The sequence below is a fragment of the Fulmarus glacialis genome, unplaced genomic scaffold (assembly GCF_000690835.1).
Source record: "Fulmarus glacialis isolate BGI_N327 unplaced genomic scaffold, ASM69083v1 scaffold49367, whole genome shotgun sequence".
Lineage (NCBI taxonomy): Eukaryota > Metazoa > Chordata > Aves > Procellariiformes > Procellariidae > Fulmarus > Fulmarus glacialis.
The window spans coordinates 1-26128 of record NW_009224777.1 but is presented as its reverse complement, the minus strand read 5'-3'; the positions used below and the strand labels follow the sequence as shown (position 1 = coordinate 26128).

Sequence of the window (26128 nt, the reverse complement as noted above, 5' to 3'; positions counted from 1 at the left end):
AAATCTGGGACATTTTTCTGAGGATTTTGGGATGAGAAAGCAGAAGGCTGTGCAGCTTTCTATCAAACCACTCTTTGTTTGCTGTGGTGAAAAGGGAGAGGGAGGGAAGGGGGAGGTAGTTTTGGTGAAGTCGTTTGAGGCATCCCTCGGCAAGGGTGGGACACAACACCGCCAAGACTGATTGGTCTCTGTGAGGTTGCGACCACCACTTTCCTTCTGTCCCAGGGTTTCGGGCTGGTTTTGCTCGCCATGCCGCACATTTCTCCCTCGCGCCTGTTCCCTCCCTCCTCTAAACCATCCCAAACAATACAAGGTTTTGTCTACGCTCGGCGTCCAGCAGCAGCAGCAGTTCCTCAAGCCCCTTAGCCCTTATTTCATGTGCGTGCCCTGGGCTTAACCAGAACATTCCTGCCAGAGGTTAAGCCCAGGCGCCGTGTGGATAATCCAAGAATTTTTTTGCCTCCAGTTCCAAGTGACGGTGACAATAACAGGCCCGTACGCGCTGTCTGCAGCTCCGCACTGAGCCTTCTCCTGCCCCTTATCTCTTTCTCCCTCCCAGGCAGGTAGGGCTTAGGGATAGGACAGAGATCCCGGCTGCAAGCCAGGAGGATTAGGGTAGCAAAATGCCTGTGCTTCCAGTCTGGGTGTCCTGCACCCATTTACCTCCTGCGTTAAAATGACATGGCTTGCCAGGGCACTGCGGCCACGGATGCTGTGCCCACGCTGCCATCGCCGTCCCCACAACGGTGTCGTTCTGGGCTGGCGATGCCTCCCACCAGGTACCGTGGCCAGGAGCAGTGCAGGGTGAGCCCCTGCTAAACCAGAGGGCTGCGGGGAAAGCAGTGACCACGGCATGAAAGCAGGACTGGAGAGAGTTGCTGGAACTGGAAAAGGGATCTTTGGACTGAAGGAGCAGGAAGTGCTGGGAAAAGGGGATGGCAGGGCACCGCGGTGCCTGCAGCACAGCAGCGCTTTCGGGAGCAAACCAGGAAAATTAGTGCTTGGGCAAGGATCACCCTCGGGAAAGAGAAGCCTGGCCTTGGCAGGGGTGAGAGGGGAGGAGAGCTGATCTTTTCCTTCCCCACTGAAAACTCTCTTTTTTCCCTTCTCTCCTCAGACAGCGAGATCTTTGCTCTGGCACCTGACGCCACGGCGAGAGTGCTAGTCCTCCTTCCTCACGTGGTTGGTTTCTTTCCTGATTAAAAGTGATTAGGCAGCCCTAAAGCCTGCAGAAATGTAACCGAGGGGAACGGAGACAAAGAGTCCATTCAAGATGTCTTAAATCCCCGGGGCAGTATTTAGAGGACCCTGAGGAGAGAACTGGAGCAGAACTGTCCCGCCAGGACCTCCCTGTCCTTCTCCTTCCTGCTGCGCCCTTCGTTGCCAACGTCTCCTTCACCATGTCATTCTCTGAAGCAGAGGTGCAAAGTGCCCGTGGAGCCTGGGAGAAGATATATGTGGATGCCGAGGACAACGGGACAACTGTGCTGGTCAGGTAAGGAAAGAGCCCAGCCCGCTGCCACCCCACAGGGTTGAAGGAGGAACAGCAAGAAGGATGGAGTTACCACCTAGGAGCATGTTTTGACGTTTTTCACGCAGCCCTTGCTGGGAACATTTTGGTTTGCTGTGGTTGATCCCACCTCAGGGAGGAAACAGGGATGAGGAGAGATCCACACAAAGAAAAGTAGAAGGAAAGGGGGAAGGGGGTGGGAAAGGAAGAAGAGACAAGAACAATTTCTTCACTCCACACATTTAAGGTAAAGAAAAGAAAGTGTGGTGTGAAAGAGAATGGGAACAAAACATGGGCCCTGTTTCTCTCTTCCTCTTTACCTCTAAACTCCTTTAATAATTTTTTCTTTTAACTTGCATGTCCTCAATATTTCTCTTCTGATTCCCTTTCCGCCTTTCCAGTCCAGAGCCCATCTGTTTCATTGTATTGTGCCCTTCCTGTGGGCTTTCCTCTCTTGGTTTTCACTCTATTTTCCTCTCTTTTTCCATAAGACAGAAGTTTCTCCTATTCACCTTTCACATATCCCTCTCTCAGCTGGGACTTAAATCGCCTCCATACGCACTGATCAGTCCAAATACTATTTCTGGTTATCATACCTTTACCACTCCCTCTGGCTTTCTTGTGTATCACATCTTGTGCCTGGATCAGCCTCAAAAAGTGTTATGCACTGCTCTTTATTTCTGCACTCTACAGATAACCTGAGGACAGTTAGGGTCAGAAATGCAGCTATAAAATGCTAGTAGCATCCAGTGGCTTGGCTTCCTGGGGTAATTTACTCTAGAAGGTTTTGCCTCAGTGTCCTACAGCCCCAGCTCTGCCTTTAGAGAAGGTCTGTGCTCCCCAGTACAAGAGAGACATGGACATACTGGAAAGAGTACAACGAAGGGCCACGAAGATGATGAAGGGACTGGAGCATCTCTCCTATGAGGAGAGGCTGAGAGAGCTGGGACTCTTCAGCCTAGAGAAGAGAAGGCTCAGGGGGATCTTATCAATGTATATAAAAACCTGACGGAAGGGTGCAAAGAAGACAGAGCCAGGCTCTTCTCAGAGGTGCCCAGTGACAGGACCAGAGGCAATGGGCACAAACTGAAAGACAGGAGGTTCCCTCTGAACATCAGGAGACACTTTTTCACTGTGTGGATGACTGAGCGCTGGCACAGATTGCCCAGAGAGCTTGTAGAGTCTCCACCCACAGAGATATTCAAAAGCTATCTGGACATGGTCCTGGGCAACCGGCTTGACCAGGGGGGTTGGACCAGATGACCTCCAGAGGTCTCTTCAAGCCCAAGCGTTCTGTGACTCTGTGAAATGCAATCTGGAATTTGCTATTTTAGGTGGATAACTGGTTTACCCAATGGAGTAAATACATAACTGATGTATTATAAAAGGCAATTCCTTTACGAGTGGCACTGAATTGTGTTACTTTTGAATAAACAAAATGAGCAGTACCTGGTACTCAAACAACAATCCATCACAGGCAGTAAGAAAGCTTTGGGATGGACTCTAGGAAGGGGTTAATTAGCAAAACCAATAGTAGGGTTGCTCCATGAAAACACCCACTGAGAGCAGAGTGGACATATTTGCTGTCCAGAACATTTTTGGGAATATCACGCTGTCACACTCACCCCGTGTGAACGCGCTCCCACTTCTCTGTGCATTTTATCTCCACCTAACACTGAGTCAACACTGAGGAAATGTTTACTCTAGAAGCAGCAGAATAAGTTCAGGGTAGGTAGATTATAAGGCAGAGTGAGCAAAGGGAAGTGCCCTGGGGAGAGGCAAGGGAGGGGACAGGCACAGGGGCTGTGCACAGATGGGAAGGGCGAAGGAGAACCAAGAAATGCAGGGCAAAGAGGTGTCTGTTCTAATAAAGAGAAGGAAAAAGGGCAATAAATGCATAAGACAAGGCCTAGAACATGAAGCCATATCTGCATCGATGCCTCGGTCCACAAATTAGGATGTCTCTCATTTCTCAACAGGATGTTTACTGAGCACCCAGACACCAAGTCCTACTTTGCACACTTCAAAGGCATGGACTCCGCCGAAGAGATGAAACAGTCAGATCAAGTCAGGGGCCACGGCAAGAGGGTTTTCACCGCCATCAACGACATGGTGCAACACCTGGACAACTCTGAGGCTTTTCTTGGGGTAGTGAACCCACTCGGCAAGAAACATGCCACCCAGCTGAAGATTGACCCCAAAAATTTTAGGGTGAGCCAACAGCCATCTTCCCAGGGGGTGTAATTGTGATGGGAGGATGTCTTCCCCTTGGAGGGGTAGAACTGAGGAAAACAGGCTTTGTATATATAAATATATATGTGCTTCAGAGAGTGGAGATGGTGGAAGGTGAGACGGATGATGGTGGAAGATAGCAGGAACGTGAGACCTGGCACCTGTTGGGAAGAAGGCTGTGCAGCAGGAGAGATGTAGGCAGGTCTGCTCAGGTGGGAGCTGCAGAGCTACCCATGAGCTGTAGTGGGTTTTCTCAGTGCAACAGGATTCCACGCTTGTCATTTAATAACAAGACTCAGAAAAGCAGCTTAACACTGGACTTCAGTCCTTGATGTCTATTTTTCTCTAGTAATAGGAACTGAGCTTTTCTAGGACCACTAAACCAGCTGTTATTGAGCAACCATGGCAACAGCATTGTCATCACTAAACAAACACAGATAATAAATACAGGATCAAATGACTTACCCAAGTCCACCTACGGTCACCAGCAGAGTGCATTTATAGCTATTTTGTCTGCCTTACACGGCACAAAATGCAAAAGGAGGCACCTTCTGGCAAAGGTCACTCAGGTACCAGGAAGGTGGTTTCCAAAGCAGTGGGCCCAATTTTCAATAAGTGGGAGAATAAGTGAGGATTTCTGCCTGGAGAGATCCTGAAAAGACTTTTTCAGGGTAAAGATGGACACAAAATAATAAATGCTGCAAAGAAAAGGAATTGGCGCTTCAAAGTATACCACCTAGCTAGCGGCTGTAAAGACGTACAAACCCTCCTTGCTACAGAGTGCCAGGTAGCTAACGAGCGGGAAAGATTAGGAAGAAATTTACACACCCCCCCCAAACCGTGTATTCCAGAGGTGTCCACCATGGACCTCCTTGTGGCCTCTAAACATTTGGGACAGTCCACTACCAGGAGAAGGATTGCAGTAGATGGACTGTGATGTACACGGTCCTGTATAGCAGTCTTTAAGTAACTGTATATGAATGCAGTCAACATTAACCAGATTCAGGATAGTTAAAAAAAACAACAGTGACTGCGTTTTTTGGTGAATTCTATAATGTACCTAATATTCCACGACCTATTTCCAGCTCTGCATGCTATATGCTACTGAATTATTTTTGCACCCCCTTTCCACTCTCCAAGAACCCCAACTAAAAATGTATATTTTTTTCTTATGTTTCTAATGTGGAGAAAAGTTCACACTGGTTGTTTCTTCCCTACTCCTTGTTTAGATTATCTGTGACATTATCTTGCAACTGATGGAGGAGAAATTTGGCGGAGACTGCAAAGCTTCCTTTGAGAAGGTGACCAATGAAATCTGCACTCACCTGAACAACGTCTACAAAGAGGTGGGTTGGTGAGGATGTGCAACCTCTAAGCTCTTCAAATATCTCGCCAGCACTGATTTGCTGCTTTTGGGCCTCCAGCCACAGTTGGAAGAATGAAAAAGTAAAAAAAAAAACAACAAAAAGGCTTATATAATGTAGATATCAACGTCAATAATTTCCTTAGCAAACTGAGTTTCTACAGTTAAATAAAACCCGCAGATACATCAAAGCCAACCAACAAATCCTGATGCGCTTTGCAGCTTCAGTGCTTCAGGTGGGTTCCTCTGGCCACTGTCCTTGAAGGCTACATTTTAAGACGATGACTTTAAGCTTGCTATTCCTGAGTGAAAGACTTGCTCCTTCCAGCAGCATCAGCCCAGAGAGGCACCAGCAGCTCTTTATCTCAGCTACCACATCTCCATCCTCATGAATGATGAGCAGGAGACCGTTTTGAAGCATCTCCAGGGACTTTGTAGAGGTCATTATTTAAGAGGCATGGGTGTTGTTTCATGTTTGAACTAAAACAATGGGGGGAGTGGTGTATGGGAAAGACTAACGTCTGAGAAAGACATGGGGAAAGTCCCGTCCTGCATGAGCCAGCGGAGTTCCCCAACCTGGGGAGAGGTTTGTCGGAGCAACTTTCAGTGCAAGGGATGGCAACGCTGAATGTGGTCACCACTGGGTCCCTCTGGGCTGGGATGAACATCTCCAGCATGTGGATTTCACGGTGCTACTCCCAGCAAATTGCTCTGGCCACGTACCCAGGAGAGGGCAATAGTACCGAGCTCACTAGCTCCTGTGCTACCCAAAATGCGTCCAGCTGAGGGAGGTTGCTGCCCCGCTGAGTGGGTGGCATGGTGGGCTCAGCTCAGCATGGGATTTCTACGGCGCTGCCCTCATCCTGTCCTGTCGCACGGCCTGAGCCTCCCTTCAGTGGTAATCGAGTCCCGAAATATTTAATTGCTTTTCCTTGTATTCCTTAGACATGGTGAAATCATCAGCTAGTAACTGCAAATAACAAAATATGTGCCGTTTTGCTTCAGTGTAACACAATAAACACAGAGAAAGCTGATGCGTCCTCTCATTTGTGGTACGGAAAAGGCACACGTGATGCGCAGGAGCAGTAACCACGCATTACAGCGCATGGTTACTGGTGGTACTGGGGGGTTTACTGAAACCAGCTCAAGCTCCCAACCAGGCACCCATCACACGTGCAGTAATCAGGCTCCTTGGGTGGTGGGAAGGGAAGCTTTTTTGAGCATGAAACAACAAGTGTGTAAACAGCTAAAAATGCAGAATTCTCCTTCATTCAAGATGTAGTTTTCTCACTCTGCCTGGAGCTCGGGAAGTACGGAGGCGCAGCGAGGTGAGCAAGGGCAGGGAGGTTGTCTCAGATATACTGGGGCTGCCCAGCGAGGGGACTGGAGACCTTGCAGAGGATTTGGGGAAGCTTCTAGGAAATGCTTCTGGCAGGGTCCGGAGGAAAACCCTCCCTTGCACCCACTCTTCCTGCTGGAAGGCCATTTGTGTTATTGGTGATTGAAGTGAAGGGCTGCTTGAGCTCCTTTGCTGTAGAGCTGTGGGCACAAGTAAAACTAAAGCCCTCAGAGGTGTTACTTTACACTGAAAGAGTAGGGGCTGCTTCTCATTGCTGTTTAAAACACCTAGTGATGGGTAGAAGGTGGTGAGGGTACAGCCCAGATGGGAACACGCTGGGAGCAGCAACGTTTCTACCCCGTGCTAGGTGCCAGGGCGGTCACTTCTGTTAGAGCCGGAGAGGAGCAGCGGAGCCCTGTTAGACTTTCAAATCACCTTCCTGGTGAAACAGAAGGTACTACAAGGCTCGTAATGGCACAATGCGTGATTGAGAAAGGATTGCTGCGTACAGAAGATCATACTGAGATAAGACAAGTGAATTGTAATGTCTGAATCAGCATTAGGAGCCAGTGGTCCCTAGAAGAACAGAACAGCCACCGAATTCAAATGCCCGCCCATCAGGCGCTTGAGTGCCTCAGGCTCAGGCTCAGGCTCAGGCCTCTCATAAAAGCCCAGGTGTGACTCAAACCAAAAAAGCTGCAAACCAAACCAAAAAAGCCCCCCGAACTATTCTAACCTTCTCAGTTTTCAACATTGTAAAATCTCTCTTTTTTCTTTCACTACATAATCCTGCTTTAGGGAAAGGCAATGTTAGAGAAGATGCCTTTTTTTCTTTACCTTTGCTAAAGCTAACACTGAGTTAACGAATATTTGTAACTCAAGTATCACTGAGACTCAGTTAACCTTATGTGCCATACCAGAGCGCTTCTGGCTTATGCAGCGGGGTGGGTTTGAGCCAGTCCAGTGCATGGTTACACTGGTCAAATTGCACACGGTCAGCATCAAACAAACTTAAGACACACAGGAATGATTTTTTTTTGCTGCAGGTGTGAGCCAGCAGCATCCTAGACTGAATCATTTGTTTACCCAGTGGACAGTAGAAATGGCAACCTCATCGTACTGCAAGAATATTTTGTATGCTTGCCTTGGAGAGCCCAGGCTTCTGCTTCTGATGTCCCTGGAAGCATTTCCCCAGGAGGCAGCACTGCTGTGGCGTCTCTCTCGCAGGCAGCAACACGGTGCTTCGCCTCCCCCCTGCACAACCACATGGGAGCAGATGGATCAGGGACACACTGCTGGTGATGCCAGTGCTGCTGATCTCCATCCAGCCTCCCCAGGCTGTCCACCAAGGACACCCGGCAGCCGCTGACCACTGCCATCAGGCAGAGCAGGCTGATCCCAACATCACGCCGAAACTTCCCATTACCACGGGCCACCAGCAGAGCTTTGCACAGGGTTACAAGCAGAATTTTAGGACGAGGAAGACGATGGCTGTGAAACACTGGAGCTGACACCTGGATTACGGTCCCACCCTCCATCAAGGTAGCAGTTGCCCTCGCCTGTTGGAATCAGCAGTTCTTCACTCCCGTTGCTCTGCTGCCAACTAGTTTGAGCTTAGAAAGATGGCAGCACTTTAGTAAGTTATAGTAGTCCGATGCAAACTCCCCAACCCAGTCATCACCTTCTAGTGATGGATACGCAGGGGCTCGAGCAGGCCTTTGATGCGGGTGGTGCCTGACAGCTGGTGCTGCGAAAGTTTGCAGCCCCTCTGAGCCAGCACCAGGAACAATTTCTAACCTTTGCGCTCCTAACTGAGCATCACCGTCGATATTTTACTACAGTCAGCATTTGCCAGATCATTTCAGCCTGGGGAAGGGCTGTACAGCCACGGCAGTTCCTGCTATCCATCAGGCCCTTTTTGACCTTGCCCGTGGCCAGCCCTGCTTTGTTGCTAGCTAATCCCCGCCGGTGCCCTTCCTAGGACGCTGCTTGCCTGCGGTGCTCTGCGCAGCACTACCAAGGGCCTGGGGAAGCAGTTTGGGACTGCGGTTTCCCCAGCGACAGGAGGGGAAAAGCCAGAGCCAGGAGAGACAAGTCATGAGAGAATTTTCTAATTGCCTGCTGACTGTCCATTATGTGCCTGCAGAAGGGAAAGCAGGGATAAAGAGGAGAGCCTAAGCTAGAAATAAACATTTCTTCCTCTCTTCCCCTGTATTTCCAGCTGCTGGAAGCCCCTGGCCAGCAGTCCACCGCTTCCCAGTTTTGCAGGCTGCAGTGAAAGCCAGATCTCCAGGTCTTACTGAAAAGAAGAATTAAAGAATTGCATGAGCAGTAACGGTGCAAGAATTTATTAAGAAGCAAGTAGAAAAAAAGCAATCAAAGCAAAAACAAAGAGCAAGAACCATACAGGACTGAATGAAGATCGCATTAACATTTTTTATAAGCCACTGCATCAGGAGAAATATCCTCTACTGTTTGCTGAACAAAGGACAACTATACTGAGCAAGGTGGGATGTGAAATGTGGGATGGAAAATAGTAAACCAGGGGGGTTAACAGGTGCTGCAGACCCTTACACAACACACTGCACACTGCCATCACCTCTGGCACATAGCTCATTCTGCCTTTATACTTTGTTTAATGCTGACTGCAACTCCAATCTGCTTGAATCCGTAACAGGAGACGGCACATACGTCTCACTGAGTCATCTTCAGCACCACAGGAGCTTCTTGTTGCAATACTGTGTTCCTATAGCTAAAACCATTCGTTCAGATGTACCCACCCATGCCTTTAGCTGTCTTGCACTGGCCCCAGGTGTCTCAAGACAAGCTGATATCATTTTCCCTTCAGCTAAATAGATAATCCCTGTCCCAAGGCTATTGAAGGTTTGCACAATCATCCATTTGCATTGGTTTAGGGGGTTGGGTCACCGATTTTCTCCTGCTGCCCCTGGGGCAGGATGGAAAGTGCCTCAAAGGCACAAACTGGTGCAAGATAGATTGGACAGGCAGAAGGGCTCCAGGGCTAGGGTTTGCGCTGTAGCAAGAGGAGGATAAATGCCAGATTCGCTACCTGACGGAAGGCATGAGGACAGATAGGAACAGCCTCCTCCGCCAGCTTCATCGGCAAGTCTGATGCTGGGTAATGCGATACGGCTGCACTAGGCCAAACACCTCTTCATTTGGAAATGTCACTGTTTCACTGTACGGTTCCTCCTGTTCCAATGGGAAAAGCAACTCACATATGTTCAGGAGAGGCCCTCATTTCTGGTAATGTGCCATCCTCTAGTTGCTTACCATCTTAATGTTCTTCTGTTTTACGCTCCCCTGACTAATCCAGAGTGAGAGCTTGCCGAGATACAGGAATAATGCTTGCAGGCTCACTGCATTTCAAACACTTTAAATAAATGAAATAATCTACTCTCTTTGCTCAATTTGTAAACCTACAGTCTGATAAAAACTGCCACGGAGCTACAACTGTGTCAGCAAAATTTCAGAGAGATGCTCAGCTACAGCATCCTTAGGTCCCCTCAGGAGCTCCATTCCCTTCCCAGGCTGCAGTAAGCCTCCTTGCAGGAGAGGGAAGATTTTCTTGAATAGGAATGGCCTCAAGCACTCGGGCCCTCTCAAGGACCTGCAGACCTGCGAGATCTCTTAGCAAAGAAGGAGTGGCAGTACAGATCAGAGATTACTGCACAGCAGCATCCCCCACGGATCTCCTGTCCGTCTAGCACCCAGCCTCCGGCTCTCTCAATCTCGTAAGAATCAATGGCTGAACAAACAGCCGAAGGGAGAAAAGCTGGGCAAACAGTCTCGGTGTGGGAAGCTGTAAGTGCAGTGCGGACAGATGATACTTAGGTGATGTGAAGCTCGTACATCCATGTCTGTAGGATGTACTTGATGTGGGTTAGCGGGCTGAGTGGCTTGACCTTCTGAATGATCTTGCCATTGTATTTATGATCTGGTTCTAGACCAGAAGTCTGATTTAACAATTGCTGAACCATTTACTGAAGACTGGGAAATTAAAGACCACAAGTAATGAAGCCCAAACTATTTGTTCTTTCCCTTATATGATGCAGCAGAGATGGACAGAGATTTATCTCCCCCAGATCCTTTTCATAATCATTTTGACCATGCAAACTAATGTCAGTCAATACCACTCTTCAGCTGTCCAGCAGGAAATACACAGGTGATGAATACCTCAGTTTCACCCTCCTGGAAATTAAGGTAGCTTGGTTCTGATGGAAGGGTGGAAGATCCTTACTTACTCAGGCACAACTAATAAAGCAGTCTCCCTCTCTGACATATGTTCCAGATCTCTTGCATCAGAAGTAGTGTGTTTCATCAATCGCCTCAAATCAGTTCTCTTCCTAACTGCACTCCAGTCCTCATTTCAGACATGAGGCATATATTTCCACATGCAATTCAGATTATTTTATCAGGATACCAGAGGTAAGACTTACCTTCTCTCTGTTTAACATTGGTGTGGTACTTGGATACTATGAAGCTCACCACCCCACGAAAACCTATAAATAAGGAAAGGCCCAAATCCAATCACTCTTTCATAATTAAATTTAAAAGCCATTTGTAAAATCAATGGCATATTACCCAGAATTTGCTAGTAAGGAGTCTAAGCAGTGTTTTGTTACAGTATGCAAATTCCCACCCCATGCCCCTTTAACAAAACAAAATTTCTAGTTGCTGGCTGCAGGGGGAGACAGGTCCTTAATATTTCTGGAGTATTTTTATTCCAGAAAGACATTCCAAAGGACTTAGCAACCCACTCATCGGCAATTCTGCTATTGCAAGATGCATCTATAAATGACTGTTCACCTTCTGTCACATCACTAGAATTCCATTAACAAAGGTGTGACAATAGATGTTAGCAAGCACTTATACAGCGTGCTCACACCAGAGGGACAAACACTGGTAACTTACATTTATCACGCAGCTGGGCCACGCAGGAAATCATAAAGCATTCCCAGGAAGGAAACTCACGTTCAGATTTCAAATGGGTAAATAAAAAAAGTATTAAGTAGTTAGCCATCATTATTACAGTATTTCTTTAGGAGCTTAAAACAGCATGAATTCGAAGTGGAGAATATGTGCTACGTTGAATACAAGTCTTTGCTGAGATGTAAAGGTCCTGTTCTAGCTTTTCACTGCCAGCTAAAATATTGCTGAATTATCTACTGTGTTAGACTTATCACACGTGTTCTGACCATACTGAAGAGGCTACAGAAAAGACACCGAGGAAAAATGCAAACAGTGAATTTATAGTGATATTATACACCCATAATTAGAGGGCCTACAGAGGCATTTGGACTAGGGAGATACAGAGGAGAGTCTGCAGAACCTGGTGAAAGTGCCAATAACCATTACAAACGCTGCTCTTAAGCATCACTTAAGTAACTCAATGGTGCTATCTCAAGGAGAATTTACCAATCTCTAAATTATTCTGTGTGAGGGTAGGGCATATCTTAATAATTTATACGCCCCAAAGCACTTCCAATCTGACAGAATCGACACCAACCCCTTTATGTTAAGGCAGCTTGCACCTAAATGAAATACCGGTTTTTGAAACTGAAGTCATTAAAGAGTTAGTGTTTGTGCCATGATCATTATGATTCCACATGTTTTTACCTTTGAAGATCTTAGGACAGTCAGGATTGTAATCAGAAAGGCTGCTTCTCCTAGAGCACATCTGCATGTTAAAAACTCTTAATAACCAAATGTTAGTTTTTAAGTGATTGAACTGCTAAGTAACCACCTTACGAGACCAGTATATCCTTGTTAAGTTATTCGACAATGTGGTTTCCTTTTTTATTTTTTTATTTTTTGTTCTTAACTTTTGTTTGTTGTTGCTGGTTTTTTGTTTGTTTTTAATACAATTAAGGATGTGCCATTTACACCCCACAAGAAAAAGCAGAAAGAGTCCTTATGGAAAAAAACAAATATATTGAACACATACCAATCAAATGGTACAGATATGGGACTGGCTTTGATTTCAAAATTTAAGTAGAAATAAAAAAAGATGTAATGCAACAGCTGTTCAATTTCCAAGTCTAAATAGGCACTGTAAAAAGACATTTCCGCTTTCTCCAGCACACATTCCTGTCTAAACGCTCCCACTGTAATCAACTCCTAGGTTCCCAAACAAAAAAAATCACTGGGAACATAACCTTAGAGTAAAAGTTAATATCCATCCACCCACCCTCTTACAAAAAAAGCAAACAAAAAAATCCCCCCAAATACAACCTTTCAATGCCGCTGTTTTGACTGGAGCAGAATTGGAGAACTTATAAAGGTTCAAAAGCACCCAAGGCAAGTAGTACAATATAATTTGTTCACTAACTTGTATTGGAAAGGAGATTAAAAACATTGAGATCTGCATCTTGGTACATAAAACTGTTGTCCTGAATAAAGAGAAATCTTTCAGAAAAGTTTTACAACTTGGTGGAAGTCCAGGACCCAGCTTTAGGCATCATTAATTGATGGGGTTTAATTCTGACTTGGTTATAACCACTTTTATATACTGTACATCTACCCTAGTTGGATCAGTGTCTGGAACTGCTCACTGGTGTCCCTTTGAACAACTGTAAACTAAACCATAGTATGCAACTCCATAGGAAGCTAGAGATCAGGTGAATATACAGCCAGTTATATCTCCCCTGCTTCACGCTCTCGATCGGCCATTAGCACTTTCATAAGAACGTTTCTTGTCTTTGAAATCTCGCGGTGACCTCTCTCTTGAGCTTCTATCTTTATCACGTGATGTTCTATCACGATCTCTTGAACGTTCTTTGTCTCTGGAAGATCTTTCTTTTGAGGATCTGAAGAGTGCAGTAAATTTGAGAATTTAAGTTAGTCACGAATCTGTAGATATCAAACAGCATTTTGATTTTATATTTTTCTTCTTTTTCCAACCAACTTTAGATTTATAAATAGAAGTGTATGAGAAGACATAGAAATCATTCTATTTCTCTCTCTTTCCTACTTCCAATTTCAAAAGACAAATATTGATAGAGGCAGAATTTAATCTACATTTATTACAGAGCCTAGATTAAGGTCAACATGCTTCACTCTAATTTTCAACCTCTGCCCTCAAGCTTGCATTAACAGAAGTTTAATTGAAATTTCTCATCTGTAGTCTCTAGCTTGAGAAGAATGTCTAGCCTATCTCAAATGTATAAACTACAAACTTAAAAAATGTGTTTTAAAATGGGAATTTGATTAAAAGCAGGGGGATATTAACTTGTGTGATTCTGGAAAGAGGCTATTACATGACAAATACAAAACAAATCTGGAATCTGTGCTACAATTAGATTTTGTTAGAAGAATTAACCCTTGTGTGCTTTTGCAATGTTGGGGTAGTGTTATTTTAAGATATTTTATTCTGATAATAGGCATCTCCAAAACCCTTACAATGGAGCCAGGAAAGACCTGTTTTGTTAAACAATCCACATAGTTTTAAATTAAATGAGCTGCCTGTATTGGAAAAAAACTAGATTAGACATCCTCCTCTATATTCCCTCACAGAGTGCACCTAAGCCTGTTGTTGAAAAATATCACGTATTAATTTTAAGATATATTATAATCATAAAAGAATTTAATACATACTTTCACAGAAAAATCTTAACAGCATGCTATAAAGCTAGGCACTAATCTCTTAGTCAAAAAATCTGGTGTACTGGACAGTTAGACTGTACTCCTTCCACTTACAGAAAGTTACTGTCATCACCTCAAAGCTTCAAAACTAAAGTCTGCAAAACCCTTCTGCACTAATTTCCTTTTATAAGTTTACAAAGAAGTGACCTTTCATTTTAGTTCCTCAGCTTACAATGTAGTGTTTTGGAAGACTTAGTATTTGCAAACACCGAGATCCACAGGCATTACTGCTATTCCACAAACTACATGCCAAATAAGAAGTTAATACTGGAGTTAGTACAGCTGTTTCACAAGTATTTTGCGCTGCAAGTCCCCTGCAGAAGTAACAATGATTCCAAACTGATTTACTCAGGCTAACTCCAGTAATTAATCCTAGAATAGGCAGACAGATAGGACATGATGCCATCCACAGCTTTGGCTTTTCATTCAACACATTTTTGGGGGAATGCAAGATGCATTCATCCCGCTGTCCCATCTCTCTACAGGTGAGTCTCTAATCAGCTGACAAGAAGGAAGACTGGCTTTAATGAATCACAGCATAGTGATGTGAAAGTTTATACAATTGCTTTAGCAAGCAGTATTACTACCAGAAGACTTAGAACTAAAATACCATTCCTGCCTTTCTCAAGAGCAAGGTATAGCCTTTAGAATCAGAACCTCTACTAGACTTACATTATCTAGAATGCTTGCAAAGCATTACTTCCTAACTGATCAAGTGGATTCTTCAGCAGAAAACTGCCCCCTTCACCAGATATGCAGACAGCATCCACACTGTCACGTTCACCAAGTATGAATCGTGTTATAACACGTGACACTGGTTCCAAGACAGTATCTGTGGATGCCTGCATTGGGTCTGAGGACAAAAAAACCACAAGTAACTGGACAAAAATCCTAGGGCAGCCTTGGCAGTCTGGGAAAATCCTAGAGCAGCCAGTCAGATCTAGGAAAGCAGGGAAAGATATAGCTACAGTTTCAAACCTTCCAAGGGGTAAGATGTTTGACTAAATGGGCCTGTGCTCCCCACCCTGCCTTTTTCCTCATAAGAAAAACAAAGAAAAAAAAAATAGAGAAGAGAAAAAGAAAATGAAGTCTGTACTTCTCTACCACAGCAGAGAATTAGCATAGGGCTAGAATAGTCTGTTGTCAACCAGGATCTGAAGGATATTTTAAAAAAAGAAAGAATGAAAAAAAAAAAATCATCTAAATGTTAAGAGTGGAATCTCTCTCACCCAGCTTTAAATGTTTGCAGTGTAGACATCTAAGCTCATCAGCCAGATTTCCTTAACAGTCAGCAGAAGAAATAGACACTTTAAGGCATGATTTGTCTCATCTTAAAATAGACACAAACGTGTATCAGATGAGTCTGTAATGAGACCCACGAGATTTACATCTGACCTAGTCATCTAAAGCCAGGTGAAATGAAGCCCCATCTTATGACTTCAGGTACTCTATTTGTCCATACAATGTCTGTATGGGAGTACATTAGCCCTTGTCACATGAATTCTTGCAAGTGGGCTCAAGCATACTGACACAACCATCTCTCAATTTACCTCAACTTAGGTCTGCTGTTACGATTGATCTTATCATTGAGTAGGCATCTCAACATCTAACTGCAAATATTCACTTTCTCATTGCAAATCAGGAAACACAAATTACGTATTTTGTTTCTAATGAGATGAAAGATGATTCATTTTAGTTATTTGGAACTTACAGCTAACAGCAAGGAAAAGTTTTATTTAGACCTGCTCTTGATAAGCCAGTAACCGACCTAGAGACCTAGAGTAGACCTAGAGTTCCTATTAGGCACATTGCTGTTATTACCAGATGTGTTCCCACTATGTTAGACACATTTGCTACTATTGCCAGATACTTTGTATACATTCAGTTGCGCCCACAGAGTGTGGAGGTCCACTCCTTATATTGATACATTTGAAATGAGATCCCAGCCATTAAGAGATTTAAATCTATCCAGCTGTTCATAGCGTGAATGATGATACAGATTAAAGAAAATACGTTTGACAGACAAATTTAGGTACTTGTAGAATTTTCTCAGATATACCGCATAATAAACATTCCTTTGCTTTCAGAATGAATAAGTATCTGAGAGGTGGCAGCTTTTCATTCTGTGTGAAAGGCTCTTCGGAAAATACTTCTGAAGAAGGGTGGACAGGAAAACCAAACGGAACTGCATGGTTTGCTGCAAATAATAATATCACAGGCACATGTTTGCCTGTGATAATGTTGTTATGCAGAACAAAATGGGAAAATGACTTCCAGAAGAAGCACATCAAGACTTTCTCCAGTAAGGAGTCTAATAGTCTAGTATGCTTACATGTTGAAGCCATAATGAATGCAACCAAAACTGAAAAAAAACAGACACATACATAGCTTTTACAGCAGCCTACAATAACTGTATTTTATGGTACTTTAACCAAGCCCAAAAATCACACAAAAGGCTTTAGGTTAACATAAAATGATGCAACTCTTCCCACAGAGCAACCACAACTCCACACTTCTCTTAAGGCCCTAGAATTAGTGGCACCATGGGCTGCCACTGCTGCAACTTCTGTTGCTTCTGGTGTCACAGTGCTCTTCTGCAAGAATTTGGCAAAAGCACCGTGTTCCCCGGATCTGAACTTGCTTGGTTATTCAAAACCAAGAGGCTACGACTCCTTGCTGAAGAACTTAACTTGCTGGAATGTGTCTTTTATTTTCGAGAGTATTCTTGGCCAGAATGCCTTGGACAGCTGAAATGTTTTGAGCTTAAGGAAGACAGGCTTGAATAAAAGTATTTCATATCAGGATTTTAAGAAATTCCTCAAAAAAAAAAATTAAAAATAGGATTTGGCGATGAGGACTAGAAAAAGAGTTCTTAGGAGCCAAGAAAGTATAATATATTTGAGCCTGCAAGTTCAGCTTTATTTTGGATTCTGACATCAACAGTGGCATAGTATTCAACAGAAAGACTTCTCCCACATTCATGTGAAAAATAGCTCTAAATGGCTAGAAAGGCATCTCTAAAAAGGAGGTATCCAGCCTGGCTGCAAGTTCAATAGCTATCCTGGTCCCAGTGCAGCAAGACCATAGCTCTAAGGATTCTTTAGTCTCTTGAAAACACAATATACATACTTTAAGAGCAAAAATTTTGCTTGACCTCAGAGAAATAAGAGGTATGAGCTGCTAATGATGGCACAGAAGTTTTTTCCCCTCAGATTAAGAGTAATGCAAAACTCTTATTTGTACCAAGGATTCTTCCAACACAGGTGTCTCTCATTCCTTCAAGGCAGGAACTGACATCAGGAGAAATATTTCCAGTACCGAGTATCGTAAGGTTGAAATCTTGTGCCCTGAAGTACGTTATATTTTTTTAACTCTTTCTCACAAAACAAAGCTTGAAGGGCTTATCCTTTGATAGCATCTTGCAAAAGGACACTGACTTCATCCTCAAATCACCTTGTGCTTTTTCAGTTCACTTTTGGCAGCTGAGACTGACAGGTTTACTGTTATATAGATAGCACCAGTGGTCCACACCATTTCCTTGTTCTTACACATTTCTCTGCCAACATACAGAGGACAGTGCATCATTTGTATTGTGCATATCATATTGGAGAGTTTGAACAACTATGATAAGAATCCCAGAACAATCAATCAGTATAGTTTTCTTCGAAGGACTGAAATTGAGTCTTGCAAGGCTGGACTTCAAAGTTGAAGAACTAAAGGCAATTTGAGCATATGCTCTATACATTGGTTCATTCAAGTTAACAAATGTGTTGATTCAAAGGAAAATGTCTATTTTAAGACTGAAATACTACAGGTTTGAATATTTGCTAATCTGCCACTGTGAATACCTTCTGCCAACTGTGACGACAGGCTACAATCAAGATGGAAATTGATGAGTCTGAAATGTTGACTTTAGGACATTAAAGAACATGCTGAAGAATTTTAAATACCAGACACTACTGATTGTATCAACTAGAGTGCTGGACATTTAAGTTTTATCCATCTGCAACAAAAAGAAGGAAGCGAAAGACTTGGACCAACCCTGTCTTCTATGCTCTCTTACAGAGCACAACGGGACTACAGTCACATACCTATTCCAGGAAGAAAAAAAGCTCATTTTTAGGGCAAAGAGCCCATGAGATACTTGAACACATTCAATACATATTTCTCCATCCTTGGCAATTTAAATCCTAAAATAGTTTGAGTTATAAACCCTGCATGTGCAGCCACTTCAAAATCAGATCTTTTCTCTTCTTGGAAGTGGACAGTCTGTCAGGATTTTAAGATTGGGCACCCCGTCCACTGTACTGCACTCAAATCTACGCCACAGTGGCTGACCTATACAAGAAAGGAATCCTGGTTATGAGCAGACCTCCCTACCAGATGCCTCGTTGTGCAATTCTAACACTCTTCTAAAATAAGCCAGCAAATCCTCAGGAGCAGACAGCAATTGAGTCATTCAAAAGCAACAGCCCCAGACTGCTCTCTGCAGTAATCCTTCAATGAGGGGCTGAGCCACTTTCCTTGCAAAGCAACATCTTCAGAGGCAATGCAACAAGTTTATTTTCAGGCATATCTAAACTTGTTTTTATCTGGCACAGTACACAACAGATGGGCTCCAGTGCTGGGAACAAGAGCTCAAGGGAAAAACCAAATGGATGACAGTAAGATGACTATTGATATCCCTGGGCTGATGGAGATCAAGTGTTTCGCTTTCTACGCTGCAGAAAGCTGGCAGTATTATCAACTTGACACCGATACTTATATCACTTCTCCAAAACAGAAATAATACATAACCCTATTATTTTTACTTAAAAAAAGAAAAATCACTACTGTATGTCCAATCATAAATATGCTGAAGGTGCAACTGAAATCTGAGTCTCAAAACGTGTTTAAATTACCAAGTACTAAATGTAAACTTAATTTAGTGTGAAAATTCTCATCATGCATCTAGGAAAAGCCATTTATTTCCAGACCAACATTCACCTCTTTTTGGAGCTGCGTTCTCGGCTTCTCTCCCTGGAACTATGCCTGCTTCTATGATGGCTGCGACTCCGGCTGCGGCTGTTAGAGCGAGACCTGTGACGATGGCGTTTCTCACGGGATTTGGAGCGAGTTCTTCTCTTTCGTTCCCGGGAGGCTGAGCGAGACCGATGTCTGCGGCGATCTCGGGACCTAGATCTAGGAACAGAAAGGACTTAAACCAGACACTGCATTCACCTAGCTACTTATCACTGTACTTTGAATATTATGCACTTTATGCATAAGGAAATCTGTATAAAAAATGGTCTGCAGTGTTCAGAGCTATTGCATTGTCCTATCACAGGCAAACAGAGAGAGGAAAGCAACATTAGAAATCCTACAAACTCCTTTGTGACTAATGCAAACAATTTTACAGTTAACTCATGACTGTATGTATGGTTACAGCATAGCCAATTCAGGCTTCTGAAAGGAATTAAAAATACGGAAAAAAATTTACTTTTTAAAATTTTAAAATCTTGTCTTTATCAGGCAAAGTTGTAGAACTTCGTGATGCAGTGATAGGGATCATCTTCCAGAACCTATGTATATGATGTTCTGAGAAAACAGGACTATATCCTATGCCATAGCTACTACAATAAAACTAGTCTGGAAGGTTCTAAACACCATAGAAACTCATTATTCTTTCTTTTTTTTTTTAAATCACTTTGCAATAATACCTCACTGGTGACCTTCAACTATATAGGTTAGGAAGAAAACTCATACTATTGATGGGTCATCTATTGAGAGTTAACCCGGTACTTAGGATTTTAAAAACATGCGTTGTCACCAAAAGGTATTAACCACAAGCTTCTGTTTTGAAGAAAGAGCAATTCTCTATGTTCTAAGCGTTATTTGGGACAAAAAGTTGCATTGTAGTAGCCACAAAATAGACGTACGCATATAAACTCAGTAGTATGGAGATAAATACTGTACAAATACACAGAGAGATGACTACGTAAGAGAATGCTTTGTCTGTAAAGATGGACATCTTAAACTAATAGTGCTAGACAAAATTCTGATGTTCCAGCTTGTGAAAGGCTGGCTTCCTTGATGGTATTCCTTGTCTGCAGATTTATATACCTTTTGGTATGCTTGCTGTGGGATCTGGATCTGAAATAAATGGAAAATAGTAAATCAATTTTTCTTACAGAATCTTATTATCAAATAAAGTACAATTTAGTAATAATAAACCAAACTAGTTCATCTGTATTGCATTTCTTATTTTACTAGCAATTATTTAAAGGCCTTTTATTTGATGTTAACATCTTTGTAACATATTTACCAGGAAATACATTCCTCTGACAACTGTTTTGTGTTTGGTTTTTTTTATTTATTTTTGGGCCCACCATACTACGAACCCAAAAGAGTATCTAATCTGCTTTTTTATTCCCACCCCTCCCACAGGAAAAGCTTACAGTTCAAGTCAGTACTCCCTTATTTCTTGTCAGGCACATATTATCAGACTGCAACAGATTTCAAAGTTTACATTGTTAACCTCTGAAGCTGACATATCAAGAGAACTGCAGTTCAGATTCCATTCCACTCTAGCCCCACAGGGCCTGGAAGCAACTATTTCATAGCAGAACAGGGAATTACTTTCCTCAGTCATACATTCAACTACTTCCAATAAGGAAAATTTCTAATATCTATAAAGAAAATATCTAACATCTAACAGATGTTAGAAATGCACGTGTGTAAGCTCACATCTATCAGGTCTCAAAACAAGGTACACACCTGAAATTATCTCATCTAAAGGCCATTTGTTCAAATATGTAGAGACACTTCTATCTGTAGTTTTTAAAAAGGCTTTCTATGAAAACAATTCAGGTTTTAAGAGTCAGACATGAAATTCACTCTCAATCCTTGTAAGTTTCTAAGGAATACAGACTATTGTGATTCTGCAGATTTAAAAAATGTGTACGAACTACATCATAGTTTTCCCATTAAACTGAAATAGGTCACTACGTATATGCAATTAAAATAGATCCCTACCTCCTTAGTTTTTCCCTCTCCTCTCTACGTTTCAGACGTTCCTGATTTCGTTTCTCCTGTTTATCAGCCACAATCCTCTAAAAGCAAAGGAACATATTCATTAAGTTACATTTCAAAGTTTCTCAGATGAAGGAGCTATAAAAATAATCTAGACAGTTAATATTCAGTTCTTTCCCTCATGTATATTCCTTTTCCCTTATGTATATTATTCCCTCTCTCTTCCTCAGTGTGTGTGTACATATATTTTTTTTAAATTTTTTTTTTTTCCTCCAAGAAACAGAAGTTATTGCAGAAGAGCTGCAGCAAATAGATGGGTGTTACACGAAGACCTGAAATATGTAGTGTTATATTAAGTTTTCCACATAGGGGAATTCAGAGCAGTAAGTCATGCCTTTAATGTGAGAGTTTCCATGCCAATCCTATCATATTTTGGCCACTGGGGAAAGGCAGAAAGGAATCAGAACTGGGAGAGTTAGTTGTTTTATTAACTCCTTCAGCTACACTGTGACATAAAGAAATCCTTAGTCTTAAAGGACTTGGTTGGGCTGATACCTAGTTTTGAGGCTACTTGTTTCTATATTGTGAACATGAGACATATAATTAGAGAGGATGCTTCAGCTGATAGCCCCCAGGTTGAACTCACTACTACTGGGGACAAGGCACGCTCAGTAGAGGGCCCTCAGATGTGGAACTCACAACTGGAGATCTGGCCAAACCCAAGTCTCGCCACCTTCTGGACATGATGCAAGAAATTCAACTCTTTGTAAAGACCTTCTTCTGAGATGTGGAATTGCCCCAGCAGCATCTTGATTAGATCTCTGAGGAGAGCTCTGAGGAAGGAGGGGACAGTTATTGTTTTCTTTTTTTGTTAGTGAAGTACTTCAAAAGATTATTTTATTGATGCTTTGGGAATGTGAAATTACTTTCCATGCATTTTTTTTTCCGAATGGTGTAAATAATCAGTTATTTCAACCCTTTACATCAAATTATATCTATACTTCCTTATACAATATCACTAATTTAACTACAAACAAGGTTTCTTGTTCAAGTGACTCTTTGCATAATTTCAGGGAGGGATGAGAGGAAGCACGCAGGATCTATTCTAGGCATCTAAGGTTTAAGTTACAGCAGCTGTATTTAGGAGCCTAAATTGCCAATATAGTCAACAGAAAGAGTTGGGCTTTCCAAAGGGTAAGTCACAGTATCCATGCAAAACAGCTGGAATATTATGAAACATAAACCAAGCCAATTTACTCAAACTCAGTAGCATTTTCTGCTTTTAGGGATCAACTCATTCAGCTATAGTCTTTAGTGATTTCCACAGTTAAATGCTTAATTGAGCCTTGAACTCCATAATTTGCATATTAAGATCATAAACGGCATCAGTGTCCAAATCCATCCCCTCTCGAATACCCAAAGTCTAGAATATAATTCCAGTAAGTCTTTCTTCCAACACATGATTTGTGGTCAAGATAGTGTTGTTTAGGATAATATTCCAACTGGATTTCAAATCTTCAAGCTATAGAGAACATGCAACCTCCCTGTAACAATTATTTTAATAGCTAGCCTGTCTTCAAGATATACATCTTTTTGTATTCTGACTTTGGATAGTACAGCCTTGAGTTGTTGGAACTTATTTATTTCATCTATTGTCAGTTAAGCTTAAAAGACTTCAAAAATTACTTAAAAAAAGAGATCTTCTTTAGTTGTTGGTACCTATAGAATGAAAGTCACCTCCTACACTGTGTCCGGATAAAATAAACAAATTGAGTTTTAGTCTTTCACCATACAGCAGGCTGTTTAAGCTCCAAGCATTTCTGTAGATCTTTTTTGAAAACTTTGCCATGTGTTATCATCCTCCTTACATACTGGTACCAAAACTGAGGATTTCAGCACCAGCCCTATTAACATTTTATCCTAATTATATAAATAAAATATCGCTCACTTAGGCCCACTACATGTTCTTGTATTTTCAAGAGTCTCATTATTACTTTTAGTCAATTAACTGGCTAAAAGTAAAGTTCATCTGGCTATCTCCTATGACTGCTAAATATGTTTCAACATCACTGTCATTCAAATTACAGTTCTCCATTTCACAAGTGAAATCGCACTCTTGGTTCCCAAGATGCACTATTTGAACACGTGCTTTAATATATCTCAGTGCAAAAAAGGTCATCTTATCAAATTATCCAGATAATTGATATTAAATTAGAATGTTTAGTGTTTTGTAGACTAATGAAATCCCAAATTTTAAAGTAATATGAAAAAAATTCACATGCCCAGAAAGAAATATTCCATTAGATTGCCTGGCAAATAATTAAGTAGGAGCACACACGTATACACACACAAAAACAGAAGAAAGATTTACCCTGAGTTCCTCAAGCTTCTCTCTTATTTCAATAAATCCTAAATGTAGTTTTCCTCCAAAGTGGTCAGCAAGTCGTCGGTCATTGTCATGAAGACCAAGATAAGCTGAGCACACTTCACAAACGCGTAGCTTCTGCTGCTGAAAGCTGGAGGCAGGCATAGAATTCCTGTATACTTCCTAGAGAAAAACCAATTTGCTAACTGTTACTTCTCAATGCACAGAAACACAAAGATAATACTTTACCAAAGATCTACTACAAATTGATAATGGAATTCAATGTACAGCAGCACACCCTTAGTTAATACACACTATTCATAAATCAACTGTCTCATTAAGATACAAGGCAGATTCCTTATTTTGAAGATTCGACATACTTAAAAGCAGGACATCAGCAACTGGGTTTGCAAATTAAACAAAGTGGGGTGATTATTACCTTTACTTAAGATTATACTACTTAGAAGGATGAATAACTTTTTCGTATGCAACAATGAATACACGTTAACCCTACAATTACTATGTTAACATATTATGAAAATATTACACCAGTTTTAATTCTGAACCCAGTTTAAAACAGTAGTAGTTTCCTGAGAAATCTACCTGCATTTTAGACACCAATTAAACAAGTTATCTGAGCAAAATTTATCTATACTCAGATGACAGATAAGCAAGACTGCCAGCAACCCCTCTGGTACCATTAAAACAACTGCAAGTGTTTGCTTCTATAAATTTAAGTATCTGGGTGAAATATGATATGGAAAAGCTCTTGGTGAGTTCTGCCACCCGAACATTACAACAAGGACCGTTTAGCTGGCCAATACAGCTAAACTAAGATAAATGCATCATCTGCGGAAGTGAGTATAATTTTAATAGTATAGGAGTGTATTTAAAAGGTAGAAACTTTAATTGTACAGGATGCCGCAAAGCAAATTCTTTAGTTTTATATGAAGCAATTAGTTAAGGAAGCAACAGCAGATAAGACATCTTGCATTACACAGATGCCAACCAATTTAATATTGGACCCTGCCCTCTCCATCCCTTAAGCCTTACACAATCAACTTACTTCTGCTTCTCTCTTCTTTACCCGAGCCTTCTCCACTTCATCCATTACTTTTTGAGATTCTTCCACATTCCCATCAGCTCCAAGCTGTTCTACTTTGGCCAGCAGTTTCCCAATTTCTTCGTTCAATTCATGAACTCTTTCAGCCTTGAAAGACAAGGAAAGGCTTAACACAGGAAATGCTTTCAATTATGGAAAACAATCTGAACTACTACTGAGTTATTATATGCAAAATTGGTAGGATGGAATTAAAAGAAACATGCAGAGATAACTTCTCCAGGTAAAAATGAAACAGAAGTTGCTTCATGTAAAAACACACAGAGAAAGGCTGTTACCAAGTCTGTGTACCAACTCCAGAGCAGGATTTTGTTCAGAAACTTCAAGTAATTTACACTGTTGTCTATACCACATGGTCTTGCAAAATTAGTATTTGTACAACCATTCCTCCAAGCATGTGCATATATGTGCAGAAAAATGACAGAAGTTTTTTTCAGTTAGAGGAAAGCACATCAAATTTTGTTTACTTTATGGATGAAGTTTTGATCAAAAAGTGTAGGAATTACTAACATTTGTATGGCACGGTATCACAGAGAGTCAAGTTTCCTGAGCTCAAAAATACCAGAGAGGTCTATTCCCTGTGTTCTCCTCTCCGTGCTTTAAAGGCAGTTTTGAGAAGGATAGGGAAAACGTCTTTTTTTTTCCCCTCCTCGGTGTGAACTCTCAGATTGGATAGCTTGCCAAAGCCTTAAGCTGGCTCCTTAGAAAAACAGACCTTCAAAGAGACTTCAGTAACTAGTTTTACATGCTTACTTTAGCTGCAACTTCGGCACTGATCTCTTCTTGGGTTTCTGCTAGTCTTTTCTTAGCCACTTCTGTTCTCCTGTCACAGTCTGCAATAAACGATTGCAGGTGGTCCATTGCCTAAAACATCAGTAAGAACATGGATCAATGCTGTCAAGAACATGAATGTTTCATTAGCCTTAACACTTTCCAGGTTTATTAAGACTTCACTTTTATATGCTTTTATTAGTGAAACCTTTGTAGAACAATAATCTAGCAGTTTATGGTGACTAATCACATATATTAATACACAACATTTTAAAAATCATAGTCTACACGTTGTCATAGTTATAAGTATTTGCAGAAATTCGGAAGTGAATCTGACTTAAGTCTTCTCTAAGAAGAAGTCAGCATTTCTAACATGCATTAAAATTCTTCAAAGGATATTCAGGTTTACCTCACCCAGCTAATACATGCAATACCGTAACGTTTTTCACTAGGGTTTTAAGCTATTAAGCATATTAACACCATCCCTCCAATCAACAACAAAAAAACCCCAACCCTTTTTGTCCTAGTGAAGACTAACTTCCTAGCTGGGAGTTCAAAACTGCATTACTCAAACTACGGTGTACTGAAACATAGCATATGATTTGTTATCCCCAAAACAAAATCACTTTCTTCAATAAGCACAGAATTTAAGACTCTCTTCAAAGCATACATAGCCTTAATATTTGCTTGCTATTTGACAACACTAAGACAGCATCCAGGTTTATGGAAGGAGGATCCGGGGAACTACAGGC

The 26128-nt window shown here is 41.9% G+C and overlaps 2 protein-coding genes across 2 annotated transcripts; one reads left to right on the top strand and one right to left on the bottom strand.

Annotated features, from left to right (window-relative positions):
• Window positions 1–1396: 1396 nt before the first annotated feature.
• On the top strand, window positions 1397–5190 carry LOC104071185 (cytoglobin-1-like). The gene is made up of 3 exons (XM_009582235.1): window positions 1397–1495; window positions 3490–3721; window positions 4972–5190. The coding sequence occupies exons 1-3, from the start codon at window positions 1401–1403 to the stop codon at window positions 5098–5100; spliced, it is 456 nt and encodes a 151-aa protein (XP_009580530.1). The 5' UTR covers window positions 1397–1400; the 3' UTR covers window positions 5101–5190.
• A 7192-nt stretch (window positions 5191–12382) lies between these two features.
• On the bottom strand, window positions 12383–25468 carry LOC104070720 (putative RNA-binding protein Luc7-like 2). Its single transcript, XM_009582233.1, has 7 exons — window positions 25359–25468; window positions 24552–24695; window positions 23492–23668; window positions 21124–21200; window positions 20212–20241; window positions 19096–19290; window positions 12383–13274 (listed from the first exon to the last, which is right to left on the bottom strand). The coding sequence occupies exons 1-7, from the start codon at window positions 25464–25466 to the stop codon at window positions 13118–13120; spliced, it is 888 nt and encodes a 295-aa protein (XP_009580528.1). The 5' UTR covers window positions 25467–25468; the 3' UTR covers window positions 12383–13117.
• Between the last annotated feature and the right edge of the window lie 660 nt (window positions 25469–26128).

Excerpts from the sequence above, each read along its gene's own strand:
- LOC104070720 (XM_009582233.1), bottom strand. The coding sequence starts at position 25,466 with ATGGACCACCTGCAATCGTTTATTGCAGACTGTGACAGGAGAACAGAA. Across the intron at positions 21,201-23,491 it reads AGAAGCTTGAGGAACTCAGG|AGGATTGTGGCTGATAAACA; the intron begins GTAAATCTTTCT and ends CTTTGCTTTTAG. Across the intron at positions 19,291-20,211 it reads CACAGCAAGCATACCAAAAG|ATCTAGGTCCCGAGATCGCC; the intron begins GTATATAAATCT and ends TTCTGTTCCTAG.
- LOC104071185 (XM_009582235.1), top strand. The coding sequence starts at position 1,401 with ATGTCATTCTCTGAAGCAGAGGTGCAAAGTGCCCGTGGAGCCTGGGAG. Across the intron at positions 1,496-3,489 it reads GGGACAACTGTGCTGGTCAG|GATGTTTACTGAGCACCCAG; the intron begins GTAAGGAAAGAG and ends ATTTCTCAACAG. Across the intron at positions 3,722-4,971 it reads TTGACCCCAAAAATTTTAGG|ATTATCTGTGACATTATCTT; the intron begins GTGAGCCAACAG and ends CTCCTTGTTTAG.